This window comes from Sceloporus undulatus, chromosome 5 (genome assembly GCF_019175285.1).
Source record: "Sceloporus undulatus isolate JIND9_A2432 ecotype Alabama chromosome 5, SceUnd_v1.1, whole genome shotgun sequence".
Taxonomy (NCBI): Eukaryota; Metazoa; Chordata; class Lepidosauria; order Squamata; family Phrynosomatidae; genus Sceloporus; species Sceloporus undulatus.
In genome coordinates, this window is record NC_056526.1 from 1,145,617 (window position 1) to 1,165,467 (window position 19,851).

Sequence of the window (19,851 nt, forward strand, 5' to 3'; positions counted from 1 at the left end):
GTGGAAGCCAAACTCAATTCAAAACAAAGGTTTAAGAGGGACCTTGAGCCTGGAGAAGAGAACAGCTCAGATAATAATACAGCCATCTTCAAACATCTGGAGTACTGTCATCATCTGGAAAGTGGAGCAAGCTTGAGATTTTTGTTTGTTTGTGCTGCTCCTGGACTGGAATCAATTGATTCAAATTACAGTACAGTGCAAGAGATTCTGGCTAACAGAATAATAATAATAATAATAATTTATTTATTTATGTTTCCCCGCCTCTCCCAATGGATCGAAGCGGGGTTACAGACTACTTGAAATTGTACAAAATACACAATCCAATCCATACACATGTAAACCATTAAAACCATTAATTCATTAAAAGCCTCAACAGTTAAACAATTAATAAATTCAACAGACATAAGGCGGCAGAAGATTCTTGGCCATGTCATATCGGGGGGAGGGAGGGGTTTGCTCGACGGAAGAGTTCTGTGTCCACTGCCTTTCTGAGTGGCTCCAGGGAGGTCATCAAGCGAACCTCCTCTGGGAGGCTGTTCCACAAAATCTCGGAGCCCCTTTGCAAGGTTGACACATAGTGAGTAGACGTTGTTTCCATTAAGTTCTTTCCTGATGTTCTGAGGGTGTGGGGCGGATTATGTAGGGAGAAGCGGTCCCATAAGTAACTTGGACCCGAGCCATATAGGGCTTTAAAGGTAATAACCAACACCTTGTATTGCGCCCGGAAGCGAATGGGAAGCCAATGAAGATCTTTCAAAATAGGTGTTATATGGTCAAACCTAGACGAACTGGTGACCAATCTGGCTGCCATATTTTGTACTAACTGAAGCTTCCAAACTTGGTACAAGGATAGCCCCATGTAGAGTGCATTACAGAAATCTAAGCGAGAGATTACCAGAGCATGTACCACAGTTTCAAGATCCGCTCGGTCTAGGTAGGGTCACAGTTGGCAGTTGATAGCAAGCACTTCTGGCCGTCGCATCTACTTGAGATGTCAATTGCAGGGATGAGTCCAGTACTCCTAGACTGCGAACTTTGTCCTTCATGGGAAGTGTGACCCCGTCCAGGACAGGTTGGCAAATTTCCTTCCTTAGACACGAGGGACCTATCACCAGTACTTCCGTTTTCTCTGGATTCAGGCTGAGTCTGTTTTCCCTCATCCAGCCCATTACCAACTCCAGGCAGGCATTCAGAGGAGAGACGCCATCCTTGGTCACTGCATCAGTTGGAGACACAGAGAAGCATATTTGGGTGTCATCAGCGTATTGATAACACCGCGCCCCATGTCTCTGGATGATCTCTCCCAGCGGCTTCATGTAAATGTTAAACAGCATAGGAGACAGAATGGCGCCTTGGGGGATGCCAGATGTCAGCTCGCTCTTAGAGGAGCAATTGTCTCCCAGCTTCAACATCTGGAATATGCCTGAGAGGTAGAATCTGAACCACTGCAACACAATGCCCCTGATACCTAACCCCCTCAGCCGTTCCAGAAGGATACTGTGGTCAATGGTATCGAAAGCTGCTGAGATGTCCAAGAGCACCAACAAGGTCACACTTCCCCAGTTGATGTCCAGACGGAGATCATTGACTAAGGTGACCATGGCAGACTCAACTCCGTATCCTGCTCTGAAGCTGGTTTGAAATGGGTCCAGATAATCGGTTTCATCCAAGACTGCTTGGAGTTGGAAGGCGACCGCTCTCTCGATTACCTTGCCTAGAAATGGTAAATGGGAGACCGGTCTATAGTTGTTTCTCACCAGTGGGCCTAGGGAGGGTTTTTTCAACAGCGGTTTAACCATTGCTAACTTCAATTCAGATGGAAATTTACCCTCCCTGAAGGATGCGTTTATTATAAGTTGTAATAATGTAATTACTGCATCTCCTCCCCGGGCGGTCAACCAAGAGGGGCATGGATCGAGAGGGCATGTTGTCTTCCTATCACTTCCAAGCAGCTTGTCCACTTCATCGGTATTTACAGACTCAAAGTGATCCAGTTTAACACAGTCCATGGAAGTGCTGGATATCTCTTGTATCGTTTCTGTTATAATGCCGGTGTCAAGATCAGCCCTTATCCAAGAGATTTTATCTGCAAAGAAGTTGTTAAAGTCGTCACACCAGGCTTTAGTTGGTTCTAGTATAGGGTTCGGGGCGGGGGGCTGCTGGACGGGACTTTGCAGACGCAATACGTGCAGCACAGAACAAGTTCTTAGCTGCACCCATTGCCACTCCATAGGAATTCGAAAGGAGTTTCTTGTCGGATAAGCGCTGATGTTTCCGCCAGGAGCGCTCGAGTCATTGCGCGGCTCACTTCATTTTGTGGCAGATGTTTTGTTGTCTGCTATTAACAACTGTAACGGAGCCACTTCTCTAGACTTTCAGTCTTGTCTCATGGAATTCGTTCTAGAGAGCCTATCAATGATTCCTGATGGACAGAATTAATGACTTATCAAAGACTCAGTCTTGTCCAAATGAAAATATGTCATAGAACAGACCCATACTTTATTCTGCCTCATGGTTTAGACTTGAGGCTAAGTCGGGTGTCCTGGTCCTTGAACCACTATGCGCTGCTCTGATCAGGCCTCTCCTGGAATAATCCTGTGTCCAGTTCTGGGCACCACAATTCCAGACAAGCTGGAAGGTGTCCAGAGATAGGTGACCAAGACGGTAAAGGGTTTGGAAGGCAACCCTAAGTGAGGAACGGCTTGGGGAGCAGGGTATCTTGAGGGTGGAGAAGAGAAGATTGAGAGATGATAGATGAGAAAGCTATCTTTAAATATCCGAAAGATTGTCACAGAGAAGTTGGAGCCGGTTTGTTTTCTGCTGCTTCATAGACTAGACCATGAACCAATGCTTTTAAATTAGAAGGAAAGATATTCCAACTAAACTCTTAGAACTAAAGGTTTCCCTGATGGCCAGAGTTATTTCGACAACGGAACAGACTGCCTTGGAAGGCAATGGATTCTCCTCGGTTGGAGGTTTTCCAGCACCATTCCCTTCTAACTCTGCGATTCTATGACTACAATTTAAAGAGGTCACACCTCTGAAAACATGGCGACAACGACATTTATGTATACCCCGCCTTATTCCTTAGGCAACGTACAATAGTTAAAATGAAAAATATTGCTGCAAATTCACAACATGCAAAAGTTCAAAATGTGACTGAACTATCAAAACAATTAAACCTATTAAAAACATCAGCCATTAAAAGCAAGAAACAGAATGAAAATCCAGCACATTATACAGCCAATTCTCCAAGGCTGAATCAAACGAAAACGTCTTCACCTGCCAGCAGAAAGAGAGCAAGGGGAGTGTGGGTCTGACCGCTCTGGAAGGGAATTCCAGACCCAGGAAGCAGCCACCGAGAAGCCCCTGTCTCCTGGGTCCCCAGCAGATGCATCTGAGAAAGTGGTGGGACAGAGAGAAGAAGGCCCTCCTCGGTAGGCCTCAAAACACAGGCAGGTTCATATGGGAATCCCAGAGTTGGAAGAGACCCCAAGGGCCATCCAACCCAACCCCCTTCTGCCATGCAGGAACTCACAATCAAAGCATCCCCAACAAATGGCCATCCAGCCTCTGCTTAAAAACAGTCTCCAAAAAGGAAACCCCACTATTCTCCAAGGGAATGTGTTCCACTGTAGAACATCTCTTAGTGTCAGGACGTTCCTCCTAATGTTGAGCTGGAATCTCTTTTCCTACAGCTTCCATCCATTGCTGCACTGAGTCCTAGTCTCTGGAGCAGCAGAAAACAAGCTTGCTCCCTCCTCAATGTGACACCCCTTCAGGATTTAAACATGGCTGTCGTGTCACCTCTTAACCTTCTCTTCTCCAAGCTAAACATACCCAGCTCCCCAAGTCGCTCCTCATAAGGCTTCATGGTTTCCAGACCCTTAATCTGAATATGGTCCTTCTAATAACCTGGACCCAAACGGTATAAATGCTAAAAATCCCAGAGAGAAAGTTGCTGTTTGCCTCCCACTAGACCAATGGTCCCCAAACTGGGCTCTCTTAAAGGGATTTTGGACCTCAGCTCCCAGAATCCCAGACTATTGGCCAAAATGGCCAAGGCTTCTGGGAGCTGAAGTCCAAAACCTCTTAAAGGTCACTGTTTGGGGACCACTGCACTAGACCAACCATGGGGCGAAGCAGGTGGGTATCTGGGCATATCTACACAGGCAAAATAAAACAGTTTCACTTAGTTTTCACTGCAAACTGGCCAAATGATGTTATGGGATGATTTGGGTCAAATTTGGGTCTTTTCATCACCTCAGAGTTTTAGTCTGGAGGCAGAAAGAAGGGAGGATTTATCCTGGTTTTCAGTGGAAAATCCAGATATTCACTTGTGTGTATGAGCTTCACTCCATCGCAATGTTGGTGTGAGACCAGGAGCACGAGTTCAAGAAAGACGCACATTGACCCGCATTGAGGGTGGAGGGGAAAAACCCTGGAGTGGCCGCAGTTGTGTGGCGATTTATCAGACCGGTGTGTGTTCAAAAGGGAAAACTGAATGGGCAGTTCTCCCAAACTTGCCACGGCGTGTGTAGAGAAGCTCATGTTCTTTGCAGATTGGGGTGACCCAAGGTAAACTGGATTTTCCCTTCAGTATAGATGCTCTGTTTGTCTCCAGTTCATACTGAAAGGAGGAACAGAGGCAGGTCCTGATGGGAGGCCATCAGAAGGTGCTCATCATGGCTCACATCAGTGTCCAGAGGACCTTCTGCCTAGAGATCACCTCCCTTCCCCCCAAAACCCTCTCCAGCCTTGCCTTTAATGAAGCAGGGAAGGTTTCAAGAGGGGCCTCAGGGCTGACAGGGAACCCGGAGGTGGGCTTGCAGCAAATCAACACTTCCAGGCAAAACCCATTTGCTGGAAATGCCAGCTTCTCCCAAAGGCCCTCCTCATCTTAATTCCTCCCTGGTCATGAGTCTGAATGTGTTGGTTCCAAATGGAAATTGTTGTTGTACAGGGTTGGATGTCATTTCTCTTCATCAGAATTGCAAAAACAGTGGGGTTCTACACTTAGAAAGAAAGAAAGTGAGAAAGCAAGCCAGCAACATCAAAAATGCACAATTTAAACAGAGGTGTTTGGACCCAACAGGTTTGGTTAGTTAGGCCTAATCAGGGTTTCCTCAGGCCCTTTGCTATTTCAGCCTCTGAAGGTGGCACAATGAGGAGTGTGTGTGTGTTTGTGTGGACACTGAAAAAGGTATCTCTTGATCTCTCCCCATGTCCAGATGCTGCTTCTCTCTCTGGCAAATCTCAGCACTCCAAAGCAAAGGCAGATGAGACAATTCCTTCTCCCAAAAGACTGGAAACAGCCACCTCATTTGCAAAGTCCCCTTTTGCCTTTCCAGAACCAAAATCCACCCGCTGTTCCTTCCCTCCCTATTTTAAAACCTGAATTTAAAACTTCCTTGCTTCCAAAAGCATTAGTTTTATGCTGTTTTATAATCCTGTATATTTGATTACATGTATGGGTTAGTCTCTTTTATAATACATTGGGCTCTTTTTGTATCCTGCCTAGATAATTTGTTTTATAACTGCATTGTGTGGTTTTATTTTATCATTCCTTTCCTTTGTGTGCATGTGTATGCACACACTTCAGACTGTACACCTCTGGCAGGACTCAGTGTTTCTGGCTATTGTAGCTGCGAAGCACCTTGTAAATTGATGGCACTATACAACTCAGCAACAACATAACAATGATGGTGATGATGCTTCTGCTCTCCTCCACGCTTTCCTGGGTGAGTGAGGACTGCAACAGCATCGCAGGTCACCTGGCTGGCAGCATCTGTGTCCCTTGCCATTATGCCTTCCCTCTGGCTTCATTTTGATCCCAAGGGAAAAACATTGGGGCTTTACCCTTCTTTGCAGCTTTGCAGAGAGGCATTGGGAGCTACTGACAGGGGAGGGATCTGCTCTGGGTTTTCACCCACATTTTAAAGGAGCTCTTCATTTTGGGGAAAGAGGGCAGCAATTTGTGTATCTGTTCCTCAAAGTTAAATCAAGTTTTAAAGTCCAAACTAACATTTAGACAATATTCACCACAAAACTGAGATGGAAGCCACCAACTGGCACTGGAGAACTGGATCCCTCACCCCGAATGCCGCAGGGCAAATTTATGTCCCTACCATAGAATCATAGAGTTGGAAGAGACCCCAAAAAGGGTCCTAATCCAGCCCAACCCCCTTCTGCCATACAGGAACTCTCCATCAAAGCAGCCCTAAGAGATGGCCATCCAGCCTCTATCTAAAGACCTCCAAGGAAGGAGACTCCACTAACTCCAAGGAAACATATTCCACTGTTGGACAGCCCTTACTGTTAGGAAGTTCCTCCTAATGTTGAGCTGGAATCTCTTTTCTTGGAGCTTTCATTCATTGCTCCATTGGATCCTATTCTCTGGAGCAACAGAAAACAAGTTTGCTCCATCCTCAATATGGCATCCCTTCAAATATTTAAACAGGGCTATCATATCACCTCTTAACCTTCTCTTCTCCAGGCTAAACATACCCAACTCCCTCAGTCGTTCCTCATAAGACTTCATGGTTTCCAAACCCTTCACCATTTTGGTGGCCCTCCTTTGGATACGCTCCAATTGGTCAATATTGTTTTTGAATTGTGGTGGCCAGAACTGGACACAGGATTATTCCAGGTAACCAAGGCAGATTAGAGTGGCACTATGGCTTCTCGACACTATATTTGTGCCAGCTTCCAGCAATGCTCCTCAACCAGAACACTTGGCAAACCTTTTGGGGATGCTGCAGAGCGACCATGTCTTCATGCCACAGAGATTGATGATAGCCCTGTTTAAGTATTTGAAAAGGTATCACACTGAGGATGGAACAAGCTTGTTTTCTGTTGCTCCAGAGAATAGGACACAGAACAATGGATGCCAAGTACGGGAAAAGAGATTCCACCTAAAAATTAGGAGGAACCTTCTGACAGGGAGAGCTGTTTGACACTGGAATGCGCTGCTGCATTTATGGTGGTGGAGTCTTCTTCTTTGGAGGTTTGTAAACAGAGGCAGGGTAGCCATCTGCCAGGTGTGCTTTGATGGCATCTTGCTGCGTGGCAGAAAGGTGTTGGACTGGATGACCCTTGGGTTCCTTCCAATGCTAGGATCCTGTGATTCTATGCTCCAGTTCAAGGGTATGACAACTGGTCACATTTTATTCTTCTTCACCTCTGTGAATGCAGCCACCTCCTCCTCCTTGCTTTAGCACCAGATGAAGCTGTGAATCACGGCAGCATGCCTGGCAGAGGCAGCGCATACCATGAGCCTAACAGCTGACTTGGGGCTGTTTCGCACCTAGAGGTTATTTTCAACACTGAGGTGGAGGCATAATCCAGAGACACATACTCTGGATAATTTGGATCCACATGTAGCTGAACATACAGGCAAAAGTTCCCCCCTCCCCACAACATCCTCTGGATTGAAAAAAGCATGCAGGAATGTGGTTAGTGTAAGAGATCTTTCTAGGGCAGCTCAAGTGGGGAAAGGCCAAGACGTCAGGCCAGGAGCAACGTTAAGGGAGAGGAGGCTGTGATCCTAAAGCTCAGCCAACACTGGGATCATGGGTTCCCTCTCCCATTAAAAAGGGAGTACTTTGCTCTCAGAGTCATGATTGTTTTAAGGCCAGTTGAGTTGGAAGCGTGGGGGAGGCAGCGAGGAGCGGAGGCCCAGCCCTTGCTCCAGCCTCCGCCACCAAAGCCCATCCAAGTGGACAAGAGAGTAGGGTGGCCATGTTGGGGCACTCATTATTTATTAATAGATTACAATCTCTTGAGTCTTTTTCATCCAAATCACTTGGGACCAGAAGTGTTTGGGAGTCTGGGTCTTTTTGTTTTTGGATTTTGTTATAATTGTATGTACATTATGGAATACAGTGTGCCCTCCTCATACATGGGGGATCTGTTCCGGACCCCTCCCACGTAAGGCAAACTATGCATACGACCAAGCCCTGAATGGGGTGTGTCCCTGCAGCTTGCAGCATGGCATGCACCCCATTCACCATGTTAGGGCTCACTGCTTGTATGACCTCAAGTCCGTATATGATGAGCCCGCGCATGGCGTGGGCACACTGTACCTTGAAGATTAGGCTCTAGTCTAAGCATGAAATTCATTTAAACCTTATGCACATAATCTGAAGGTAGTTTTATACACAATATTTTTAAATAATTTTCTGTAAGAAGCAAAGTTTGTGCGCACAGAACCGCCAGAGAGCAAAGGCTTCACTATCTCAGCCATCCATGCGGACGATTTTGGAGTATTTTGGATTTCAGCATTCTGAATAAGGGATATGGGCTCTTAATGCTCTGTACAAGTAAAACAGTAGCCAGAACCCTAGCTCATGCTTCTGTAATGTAAATCTACACTCATGTAGTTCCACAGTGGCTGCCCAAAACGATTCTTCCGCTTATTACTAACATTCTGCAGCCAGTGGTGTATCTACTCCTTGTCCCTTGTGTAAGGGGGGCATACAGGGGACCTCCATATCCACAAACTTGCCATCAGCAAGATTTAAGCATATGTGGACGACAAGCCCGCTTTGTCACCAATGGCAATTCATGCATGCGGCCACATCTACCATTCCTCCTCAGTTTTTGGTAGAGCCCCACTTTCCTCTGCTCTCGGCGCTGCCTTTCTGCTTCCGATGGGAACGATGGGCGCATGGGGTTTTTACAAAAAAATTAACTGGATAGATTTGACTCACTGATTTTGCAACTACTTGCAATTCCTTGGGTGGCAAGCCGGGCAACCAGTGAGGCAAGTAGTTGCAAAACTACTGAATCAAATCTTCTATCATTTTAAAAAACGATATATATATATATAGAATCATAGAGTTGGAAGAGACCACTAGGGTCATCCAGTCCAACCCCCTTCTGCCATGCAGGAAATCCAAATCAAAGCATCCCTGACAGATGGCCATCCAGCCTCTGTTTAAAGACCTCCAAGGAAGGAGACTCTATCACCCTCCGAGGAAGGAGTGCATTCCACTCACGAACAGCCCTTACTGTCAGGAAGTTCCTCCTAATGTTCAGGTGGAATCTCTTTTCCTGTAGCTTGCATCCATTGTTCCGGGTCCTGTTCTCTGGAGCAGCAGAAAACAAGCTTGCTCCCTCTTCAATATGACATCCCTTCAAATATTTAAACAGGGTGATCATATCACCTCTTAACCTTCTTTTCTCCAGGCTAAACATCCCCAGCTCCCTAAGTCGTTCCTCATAGGGCATGGTTTCCAGACCTTTCACCATATAGTTCCCAAGCTGGGCTTACGTCACGTGCAGATGACTGACATGCGATTTGAAGTGGCACAAACTAATGGGGAGGACAATCGTGCCCAAAAAGAAGCGATTACAAGGGGGATAATGAAAAGATCCATTTTCATAGTGGGAACAATGGACCTTTTGGAATCGATTCACCGACACGGAGTGAAGGCGAATCTCAAACTGGTCTAAATGTAAGTGGGAATGGGGCCTAGGAGGCTCCAGTTTATTTCTCACACTTGGAGCAAAATTAGCCAGACTGTTTTCTCACTCCACAGTCTCTCCTCAACCCAAGAAACGCATGGCTTTCCCATTTTCCTTTCTGCAACATGAACAGGCAGCTGGGCGGATGGCCCTTGCTAGGCTTCGGGTTCCTTCTTACCTCTCTCTCTCTCTTGTAATGAGAGTGGAACTCAGGATCCTCCAAAGACTGGCAAAGGATTTGAGACAGGAAAAAGCAAAGAAGGGGATTCTTTGCACCCAAAACAATTGTACAGTATTTCTGGAATGCTCTGGAACATGATGCGGGGCCTGGGCACCCGTGGCCAAGCCACATCAAAATGTGGTCAAGGGGGCAAAAGTTATGAATAAGGAAGAACAGACAAGCTAGCAGGGGCTGCAGCAGTTTGCTTTTGCCTGAGCCCCGCAAGGGCTGCATGTGGCCCCCAGCCCCCTGGGATAAAAACTTAAATTGGGGGGGGGGACCAAATAACCTTAAGGGCATCAGGGGCATTTGGCCATGTTTCTGGGTCATCTTGAGAGAGGCCTTGGGAGAAGGAAGGAAACAAGAAAGGACTTCCAGGTCTCTTTGGATTGTTAGAAAGAAGAAGAAGAAGAAGAAAGGCCTGAAATGGTCTGGTGGGGTTTCTAAAATCCTTTGGAAAAGCCCACATACCCCCAGGGGCAATCCTTAGATTTTTTTAGTGCAACGCATGGTCTTCCAAAGTGTTCTGGGGACTAATGTGGCTACTTGATTTGTTGCAGAACAAAACAGTCTAGGGGGAAAAGGAGCAATGATCATAAAAAAAACAACAGTTTTATAGGAAACAAACTGGATAAAAAAAGGTAGGTAAAATATATTCATTCCTGCAAACAGACACAAATGCTGTGGTTTGTGTGCAAAGCCCAAAGATAAACTCTAAAGCTTCTGAAGCAAATGAGTAAAAGAGCCGGTGTAGCCAATATGTTCTAGGCTTAAGAACTATAAATCCCAACGAATAAATCAAATATTGGAGATGTCATACATATAAAATGCAAATACAAATACAACTGAAGTTTTCAACACCTCCAAGGACACAAATAGGAGGGATAACATAGAAAGCCCATTACAAGGGGTACACTGAAAAAATAGGACCAAACGCCTTTCGACAAAGAGTCTTTGTCAGTTGTCGGAACAGGCTGTGGTTGCAGCATGGGGGGCATGTCAATCTATGTGGAAACACCCGGTGAAAGTAAGCAGTTAGTTGTCCAAGATGGACAGTAACCTGGATGTCCCACAGATGAATAAGGCTTATCCAACTCTTCCAGTTTGTTTCCAATAAAACTATTGTTATTTTATGATCATTGCTCCTTTTTTACGCCCAGACTTTTTTGTTCTGCAACTCTTTGTTTGGGTTTAGGGTCACACCTCTGTGTCTTCATCAGCTACCTAGTTTTGGACAGAACCCTATACAGTGTACCCTTTCTTTAGGGGGGATCCGTTCCAGACCCCACAACATAAGGCAGGTTCTGAGCGTGCTTGAGCCCCATTGAAACTAATGGGGCTGTGCATGTGGTGTAGTGTGTCACATGCATTGCAGGCACGCACACCATTTTCTCTTTGTCATGCAGCATATAGCGCACCAGCTTATGATGGGGGCACACTGTATTCCAAGGCAGCGGGGGTGTGGGGAGGGAGGGGAGGCCAGCAATAGCGAAGACCTGCTGTTTTCATGGCCTGCATGTTTATGGGTCGCATGTGGTCCGGCCATTTCTGGAGGCAGGTAGAGATGGAGCTCCCCCTTTGCCTGGAAATTATAAAGTCCTCTGAGGAGCACCTTAGGAAGCTGGGGATGTTTAGCCTGGAGAAGAGAAGCTTAAGAGGTGGCATGATAGCCATGTGTAAATATTTGAAGAGGTGTCATACTAAGGACAGAGCAACCTTGTTTTCTGCTGCTCCAGAGACTAGGACACAGAGCAATGGATTCAAACCACAGGAAAAGAGATTCCAGCTCAACATTAGGAGGAACTTCCTGACAATAAGAGCTATTTGACAGTGGAACACAGTCCCTGGAAGAGTGGTGGCGTCTCCTTCTTTGGAGGTCTTTAAGCAGAGGCTGGATGGCCATCTCTTGGGTTTGCTTTAATGGTTTATTCCAGCACGGCAGAATGGACTTGGACTGGATGGTCCTTGGGGTCTCTTCCGACTCCACAATTCTATGCGCCTGTAACAAGCAACAGACCCCAGTGCTTATCCTTCATGGAGTCTTACTGAATTCTGGAGATGTGGCCATTGGCTATGAAGAAAAGGCACAGAGATCTTTTCCACTAAAGCGGCAACTACAAAGGGCAAGGAAATGCCAAATGTGGCAGGAAAGGAGAGTGGTCCTGAGACGCCGGGAGGCAGCCTCCTCCTGATCCCTTGCAGCGCCTGCCCCATGTTCCAGATGGAAGCCCCCTTTCCTCAACCTTTTCTCAGGGTTGTAACCAGGACCTTCTGCATATCCCTTGTGTGTCCTGTCACTGAATGGTCCTCATCCTCCACCCTCCAGCCACCGTTGTTTGCTAAAGAGACTGGCAGTAACGCTCAAATATTTATGCATGACCTTTTTAGAAATGCACACATGTGCAGTAAAACATTAAAAAGACAGATTAACATCCAGCAGTCAAAGGCAATGTTTTTTCTTTTAAAAAAAGCTAATAAATAAAACAAGATGGCCACATTTTCAAGGCTTTGTGAACATGACCCAAAATCCTATAGCACCTAACATATAAGATTTCATAGAAAACAGTTCACCTGGCTGTAATTCAGGGCTCCTCACTACATTTGGTAGTGAAAACGGACACCCGTTCCTATTATAAGCTGTATTGGTGGCAAATGGAGGCAGCAAGTGGTCAATGGAAAATGCCACTGCAGCCCTTTTGCTGAAGGGTCCTGGCTCAGCGAGTATTGCAGACCTGGGCTCCTAAACAACAAACACTACCCTGACCTTACTAGGGCCACTATGGCCATTCTCTGTGGCTGGACGATGGTTGCCTTGGGCTCCACAACCAGGTCAAAGCAACTGAAGAATGGAATTTCCCCCTCAAAAGACACTGAACTTTGCAGGAATGGCCCCTCTCCCATCCTCACAGATACAAAAAATGCACAAGCAAGTTGCTCACAGGAAGGTTTGCTTTCTTTGACCTGTCCCCATCCTTCAGTCCTTCCCCAGCGTTGAACTCCCAGGCCACAGCAAAACTGTCTATCTAGCAGGGCCTTTTGAACATGAAACAACCCATTTATTACCACTGTTAGCCTTTGGCCATGGTGCTGACAAGGGCCGTATCCCCGCAGACCAAATACCGCATCCTCCCCTTTGTCCTCATGGTGAGTAGTCCTGATGACACAGGGCCCAATCCCCAGTTACAGTGCGGACTGTCCGGATGATGTCCGGTCAGTTCAACACCGAACCCAGAGTATATTCCCCTTATGCTCAGAGGCAGAGACCCATGGCAGCAGCAACAGGTAGTAGCACAGTCGGACAGGCGTGCCAACAGATGCCCGCTGTCACTGTGGAGCGCCAGGTAAGGGATGTCAAGAAGGCTTTGAGGCCAGAATACCCTGGTCTGCTCCCGGAGTATTCTGGCCCATGCAGACATCATCAAGGACTCTAGACACCATCTCCACGGTGGCAGAGGCCACAACAGCTGCACATTCCCAGTTGGAGTGTGGAAAATGAAACAAAGCCCCTATCCCGAGACCATTTCTGGACGCCACGTATCCACAGCAGACTTTCTGAGGCCCCGCAAGCACCCCAGTTCCTGGGGGTGGGGGGGGGCAGAGGAGAAGCTCCCCTTTGAGACTCACCTCAATCAGGAAGTCTCCGGTGCGCAGCCCCGCTCTCCACGCCACGCCTTCCACGTCCACGGATTCCAAGTACTGGAGCGCAGGGAAGGCTGGCGTTGGGGTGAACTCCTCGATTGGAGTTTCCGCTGGAAAGGAAGAGGACTCCGGTTCAGAAGGCAGAAGTGTCATTTGGCTATGTCAGAACATGTCCGTGAGAAACATTGAGACCCCAACGCGCATGACAAGAGGAACATCTCCTGCAGCTACATTAAGGGCCTCAAGGCCACTCTGTGGCCCTTGGCCAGACCTTAAACCTACCAGTAAGATGACCATGAAAGAAAATAGGGGGCACTCCTCAGTACTTGGATGGGGGGAACTGGAAGTAGTCCTAGTAGACCTAGATGTTGACTAGTGAGTCAACCTGAAGGGAAATGCCACTGATTCAATAGGTCTACTCTAACTAAACTAGCCATAGGATTTAGGTCACCATGCTTCCACTTTATTTCTTTAATGTTTTCAGACTTAGAAGCCACAATCCCCAGAGAGTGATAATTCAAACAGACCATCTTCATCACTACCATCCTTTGCCCTCCTTTGCAGTCTGGGAACTCTTTCCCTTTGAGGTTCCCTAGAAGATAAAAAAATGACCCTCTTCCTCATATTCATTGCAGTTTTCTTGTCTTTTGTAAGCCTCCTTGTGTCCCAGTCTGGGGGAAAGGGGATGATGTCAATATAATGGATGGATGGGTAGACAGATGGATGGATGGATGGATGGATGGATGGTGTCCCAAGCTGGTTGCCCCATGATGCAAAGGGGAAAACGGATTTTCTTTCTTTTTTTAGGAAGTACAGTGGGATGTGAAGCTAATGTGGCCCCATAGCCTTCCATAGTTGCCCAACCCACATGTAGATAGAGGCTCACATAAAACAAATAACACAAAGGAGAAAGAACACACACACACACACACACACACACAGATGGCAATGTGGCTCAAGGGCAGACAGGGAGCTACCCAGGGAAAAATGGCTTCCTTTCAAAAAGGAAGGAGGAAGAAAAAGGCGTATAAAATGCCTGCAAAATAAATGAGAGCTGACAGCAAGCAAAGAAGGAACGAAGGAAGAGTAGCGCTTGGTGTATGTGCCCATGTGCCTATGCCTGTGTAAATCCATCAGAAGTAGGGAAGGAGCCAGAGAGGCAACAGGGGCAGGAGATGGAGCCTGCTGCTATAAAGGGGAAATTGCAGGGAAGCCAAGCGAGTTCTTTGCGCAGCCTCCACTGCACACGACGTTGGAAAGGTGCCCACACCTTAAATCATTGGGCGACACCAAGCTAATTCACAAATTAAGACTGCGTACGCATGTGCTTCCATTCCCAGAGTTAACACAGAAAGGTATGCACACCCATTTCCCTCTCAATGGTAAGAAGGAAGGAAGGAAGGAAGGAAGGAAGGAGTGGTGTGTGTGGGGGGCACAGAAGGGTTATGATGGAGGATGCTATTGTATCATGCCCCATAAAATCCCATGATTTGAGACAGGAGGATTGCAGGATCCAAGTCTCACCCACTGGATGTGCTGCATAAGGCTTCTTGAACAAATCAGAGGTTACGTTCTAGAGTAGCCATGGAGTGAGCAGAGTGGTCTTCTTGCAGAATTGTATGAATTCACTGAAAAACCAGCTTCCTTGAGCAATGAAAGGAAGGGCCAGTGTGGCATCTATGTCTTCCTCTCTTTTTCAATGGCACATGGAAACTGAACCCCTGTTAGCTTAACCTCTGCATCCAGGGCCCAGAGGAGTGCCTGGGACCCCATTGGCAGTTCCAGCTAGAGTAGAAACTCTCTGGCTTCCTCTTCAAACGATGGGAATGGTGGGACCGTTCTCTACATGGGCTACTTTAAGAGAGCCAGCGTGGTGTAGTGGTTTGAGCACTGGACTACAACTCTGGTGAGCAGGGTTAAGATCCTCTCTCGGCCATAGAAACCCACTGGGTGAAACTGGGAAAGTCACACTCTCTCAGCCCCAGAGGATGGTAATGATAACCTCCTCTGAAGAAACTTGCCAAGAAAAGCAAGACTTGTTTTCTGCTGCTCCAGAGAATAGGAAATGTAGCAATGGATGCAACCTCCAGGAAAAGAGATTCCAGCTTGACATTAGGAAGAACATCCTGACAATAAGGTGCTGAGAGTAAGAGCTGTTCGACAGTAGAAAACACTGCCGCCTCAATGAAGTGCGATGGAGTCTCCTTCTTTGGAGGCTGATTTTAAACAGAGGCTGGGTGGCCATCTGTCCCAGGGAGAGCTTGCATTGTGCCTCTGCATTCCCTGCAGAATGGGACTGGACTGGGTGGTCCCTGTAGTCTCTTCCAACTCTATGATTCTATGAAAACCCTAGGTTGATTTTGGCGTCACCATGAGTCAAAAATGACTTGGAGACACACAACCCCAACAAAAACAACAAGAAGAGTGGACTCTCTTTGTAATTGCCTCTGGCCGCAAATACCAGCTCTGGCCACAGGAGGGCGCCAGTGCACTGTAGGAGCCATATTCCTGGGGAAAAGGAAGCCATGCAGAAGCCTGACTCTCTGCAAAGGAGGAAGGCCATAGGGAAAGAGAAGACCACAAGCTCTGGACAAGAGGGCTCTGGGGGGGTTATGTGCGGAAACTCACTTGGCAGCACATAACAACAAGAACGTTGTTGCTGAGACAGCTTTCTGGGGGTGCAGCCACACTGCAGAGTTAAAGCATTTTGGCCCCACTTTAACTGCCATGACTCTGTCCTGTGCAACCCTGGGATTTGTAGCTTGGTGAGGCACCAGAATGCTCTGTCAGACCAAGCTGAATACCTCAGCAAACTACAAATCCCAGGATTCCATAGGAGAGTCATGGCAGTTACAGTGGCATCCAACTGCCTCCATTCTGTCAATGTGGCTGCACCTGGAGTGGACACAGGCATAAAAGTGACCTAGAAAAGCAGCTGCGAGTTTGTGGGCTGCAGGGTAAGCTTTGGTGGTGTTGTTGTTGTGTGCCTTCGAGTTGTTTCTGACCTGTGGCCACCCTAAGGCAACTATAGCATGGGGTTTTCTTGGCAAGATGTGTTCATGTATGTCTACATGTAGATATATATATACATATACACCCCCCACCCACCGGTTTACTTGCAAACAGCCTTATGCCCAGAAGGAATCAGTATTAAAACCACTCCACTGGCAGCCCATTAGTTCCTGGGCGCAGTACAAAGCGTTGGCTATAGCCTTGAAAGTCCAACAGGGTTTGGGTCCATGTTACCTCCAAGATCCCCCCCCCCACATAATCTGCCCCATATGCTTGGGTCCTCAGGGGGACATTTATTCCAACAGGCAAGAACTAGACCCACAACTGTCACCCAGAAGACCTTTCCATCAGCTGAACCCAGACTGAGCTGCCAGGAAAGTCTCAACAGCTAAATACAGTGGTCCCTCCTCATTGGCTGGGGTCAGGGGTGAAGGACCCCCGTGAATGTGGAAGAAACACAAATAAAAACACAACTCTTTGTATGCGAAAGAACACCTCTCTAGGAATCTCCAGGTCCTCCAGTGCAACTCTATGGTCAACATCTGCCAGAAGTTGATACAGAATCATGCTGGAGGACCTAGAAATGCCTAGAGAAGTGTTTTCTCTAGGAACCTCATGGATCTCCAGCGCAACTCTATGGGTGTGAGATCCAGAAACCTTCAGAACAGTGATCCACAACAAACTTCTTGAATGAACAAGTGAAATTTATTGTAAGAGCAAGCAGAAGTAACCAAACACACTTTTTTGCAGAATCTAAAGCATGAAGCTCCTTGGTCCCCAGCCTTTTCCCCTGTAGCCCCCCCCCCCCCACACACACCTCCCTCCTGCCAGAGCCATGAGAACCTAGCACCACCGCCTTGAACCCTTAGCATCTTCCCAGCCCATTATCTCATTGCATTCCAATCCCCAAGTAGGCCCCAAAAGAAAGCAAGCAGACAGCAGTAATATCCCACTGCACCCCAATCCCCCTCCCACCAAATAAGACAGAACTACAACTTAAAGCAATACTTCATATCAAACGAAACAGTGAATACATAATTGAACTGAGAAGTTTGGGTTATAACTGACTTTGGAGTGCTAAGAATGGGCAACTTCTGGCAGAGTTGGGCTGAAGGACCTGGAGATTCCCAGAGAGAACATATTAATCCAAACTGCAAATAGTCAAAGCCGCAAATGTGGAGGGATAACTGGACACTGAATTTAAAAATGGCACTGAAGAGTTTGGATTTGGTTCCAGGGCCCCACATAGATACCAAAATCCATGGATGCTCAAGTCCCATTATATACAATGGGGTCCTTTATATACAATGGGGTCCTATATATATATATATATATATATATATATATATATATATATATATATATATATATATATATATACCTCCCGTATAAAAATGATAAAAATGATAAAATCAAGGTTTGCTTTTGGGACTTTTTTGCAGGGAATATTTTCAAGCTGTGGATGATGGACTCTGTGAATCATAGAATCCATGGATACAGAGGGATGACTGTGATTCCAGTCTTCTTGGAGGTGTGAACACAAAAAGTGCTGCGTGGCAATGCCCCTTCAGCCCACTGGCCATTGCCCCTTGGGGATTCCTTGGGCTTGGCTTTCCTCATCCCGGATGAACATGTATCAGAGGCTGGGGTTCAGCGGCACCAGTCTGCTAAAGACACTCAGCTCTCCCTTTTTAACACCCAAGAAACCTGTTTCAACACTGCACTAGCAGTCAATAATGGACTGGTGGGTGATGAAGAAAGGGAAGCTTCCTCCACAGAATCACAGAATGATAGAGATGGAAGAGAGCCCAGGAAGGGCTCTGATCCAGTCCAATCCCATTCTGCCATGCAGGAAATCTCAATCAAAGCACCCCATTGACAGATGGCCATCCAGCCTCTGTTTAAAGGCCTCCAGGGAAGGAGACTCCACCAGAATTTCCGAGGAAGGAGTGTGTTCCAATGTTGAACTGCTTTTATTGTCATGAACTTCCTCCTAATGTTGAGGTGGAATCTCTTTTCCTGCAGTTTGCATCCATTGCTCCATTGGGCCCTGTTCTCTGGAGGAGCAGAAAACAAGCTGCTTCATCCTCAATATGACATCGCTTTAAATACTGAAACAGGGCTATTATCATATCACCTCTTAACCTTCTCTTCTCCAGGCTAAACATCCCCAGCTCCCTAAGTCTTTCCTCACAGGGCTCCATGGTTTCCAGACCTTTCACCATTTTAGTCACCCTGCTTTGGACACATGGCTCCAGTTTCTCAATGTCCTTTTTGAATTGTGGGCCCAGAACTGGACACAATATTCCAGGTGAGGCCTGACCAAAGCAGAATAGAGTGGCACTATGACTTCCCTTGATCTAGACACTATACTTCTATTGATGCAGCCTAGAATTGCATTGGCCTTTTTAGCTGCCGCATCGCACTGTTGACTCATGTTCAACTTGTGGTCTACTTGGACTCCCAGATCCCTTTCACATGTACTTTTTCATTCAGCCAGGTGTCCCACATAATCCTATATCTGTGCATTTCATTTTTCTGCCCTAAGTGCAATACCTTACATTTCTCCGTGTTGAATTTCATTTTGTTAGCTTTGGCCCAGCTTTCTAGTCTATTCAGGTCATTTTGAATCTTGATCCTGTCCTCTGGGATATTAGCTATTCCTCCTAATTTGGTGTCATCTGCAAATTTGATAAGTATGCTGCCAATTCTGTCATCCAGGTCATTGATAAAGATGTTGAATAACACTGGGCCCAGGACAGAGCCCCACTGGACACCCCATTGGTCACTTCTCTCCAGGATGAAGAAGAGGAGCCATGGCTGACCATCCTTTGAGTTCGGCTGGTCAACCATTTACAAATCCATGTAACAGTTCCTTTGTCTAGCCCACATTTTATAAGCTTGTTTGCAAGTATGTCATGGGAAACCTTGTCAAAGGCCTTACTGAAATCAAGATATACTACATCCACAGCATTCCCTTCATCTACCAAAATGGTCATTTTATCAAAGGAAGAGATCAGGTTTGTCTGGCATGACTTCTTTCTCTGAAACCCATGTTGACTTTTTGTGATGATGGCATTGCCTTCTAGATGTTCACAGACTCTCTGTTTAATGGTCTGCTCCAGAATCTTTCCTGGGATTGATCTCAGACTAACTGGAGGATAATTGTTGGGATCCTTTTTGAAGATGGGGACAACGTTTGCCCTCCTCCATCTGCTGGGATTTCTCCTCTTCTCCAGGAGTCCTCAAAGACTATTATTGCCAATGGCTCCGATATGACATTTGCCAGTTCTTTTAATACCCTTGGATGGAGTTCATCTGGTCCCGGAGACTTAAATTCATTTAGATTAATAAGGTGTTCCTCTACTATCTCTTTACTTATTCTGTGCTGAAATTCCCCTATTCTGTCCTCTGCTCCATTATCCTCAGGTTGAGCCCCTTTGCCTTTTCTGAGAAGACTGAGGCAAAGAAGGTCTTGAGGAATTCTGCCTTTTCTCTGTCTTCTCTTAGCA

General features: G+C 46.6%; 1 protein-coding gene across 10 annotated transcripts in view; it reads right to left on the minus strand.

Moving 5' to 3' along the window:
* Positions 1–19,851, minus strand: part of LOC121932053 (SH3 and multiple ankyrin repeat domains protein 3-like) — a 324,411-nt gene that overhangs the window by 106,479 nt on the left and 198,081 nt on the right. For all 10 annotated transcript variants that reach the window (XR_006104255.1, XM_042470338.1, XM_042470336.1 and 7 more), the window contains one exon: positions 13,313–13,437. Coding sequence is in view for 9 of the 10 variants with exons in the window: in XM_042470338.1 (XP_042326272.1) it covers positions 13,313–13,437 (125 nt within the window). In the remaining variant the exon portion in view is untranslated. The remainder of the gene's footprint in view (positions 1–13,312; positions 13,438–19,851) is intronic.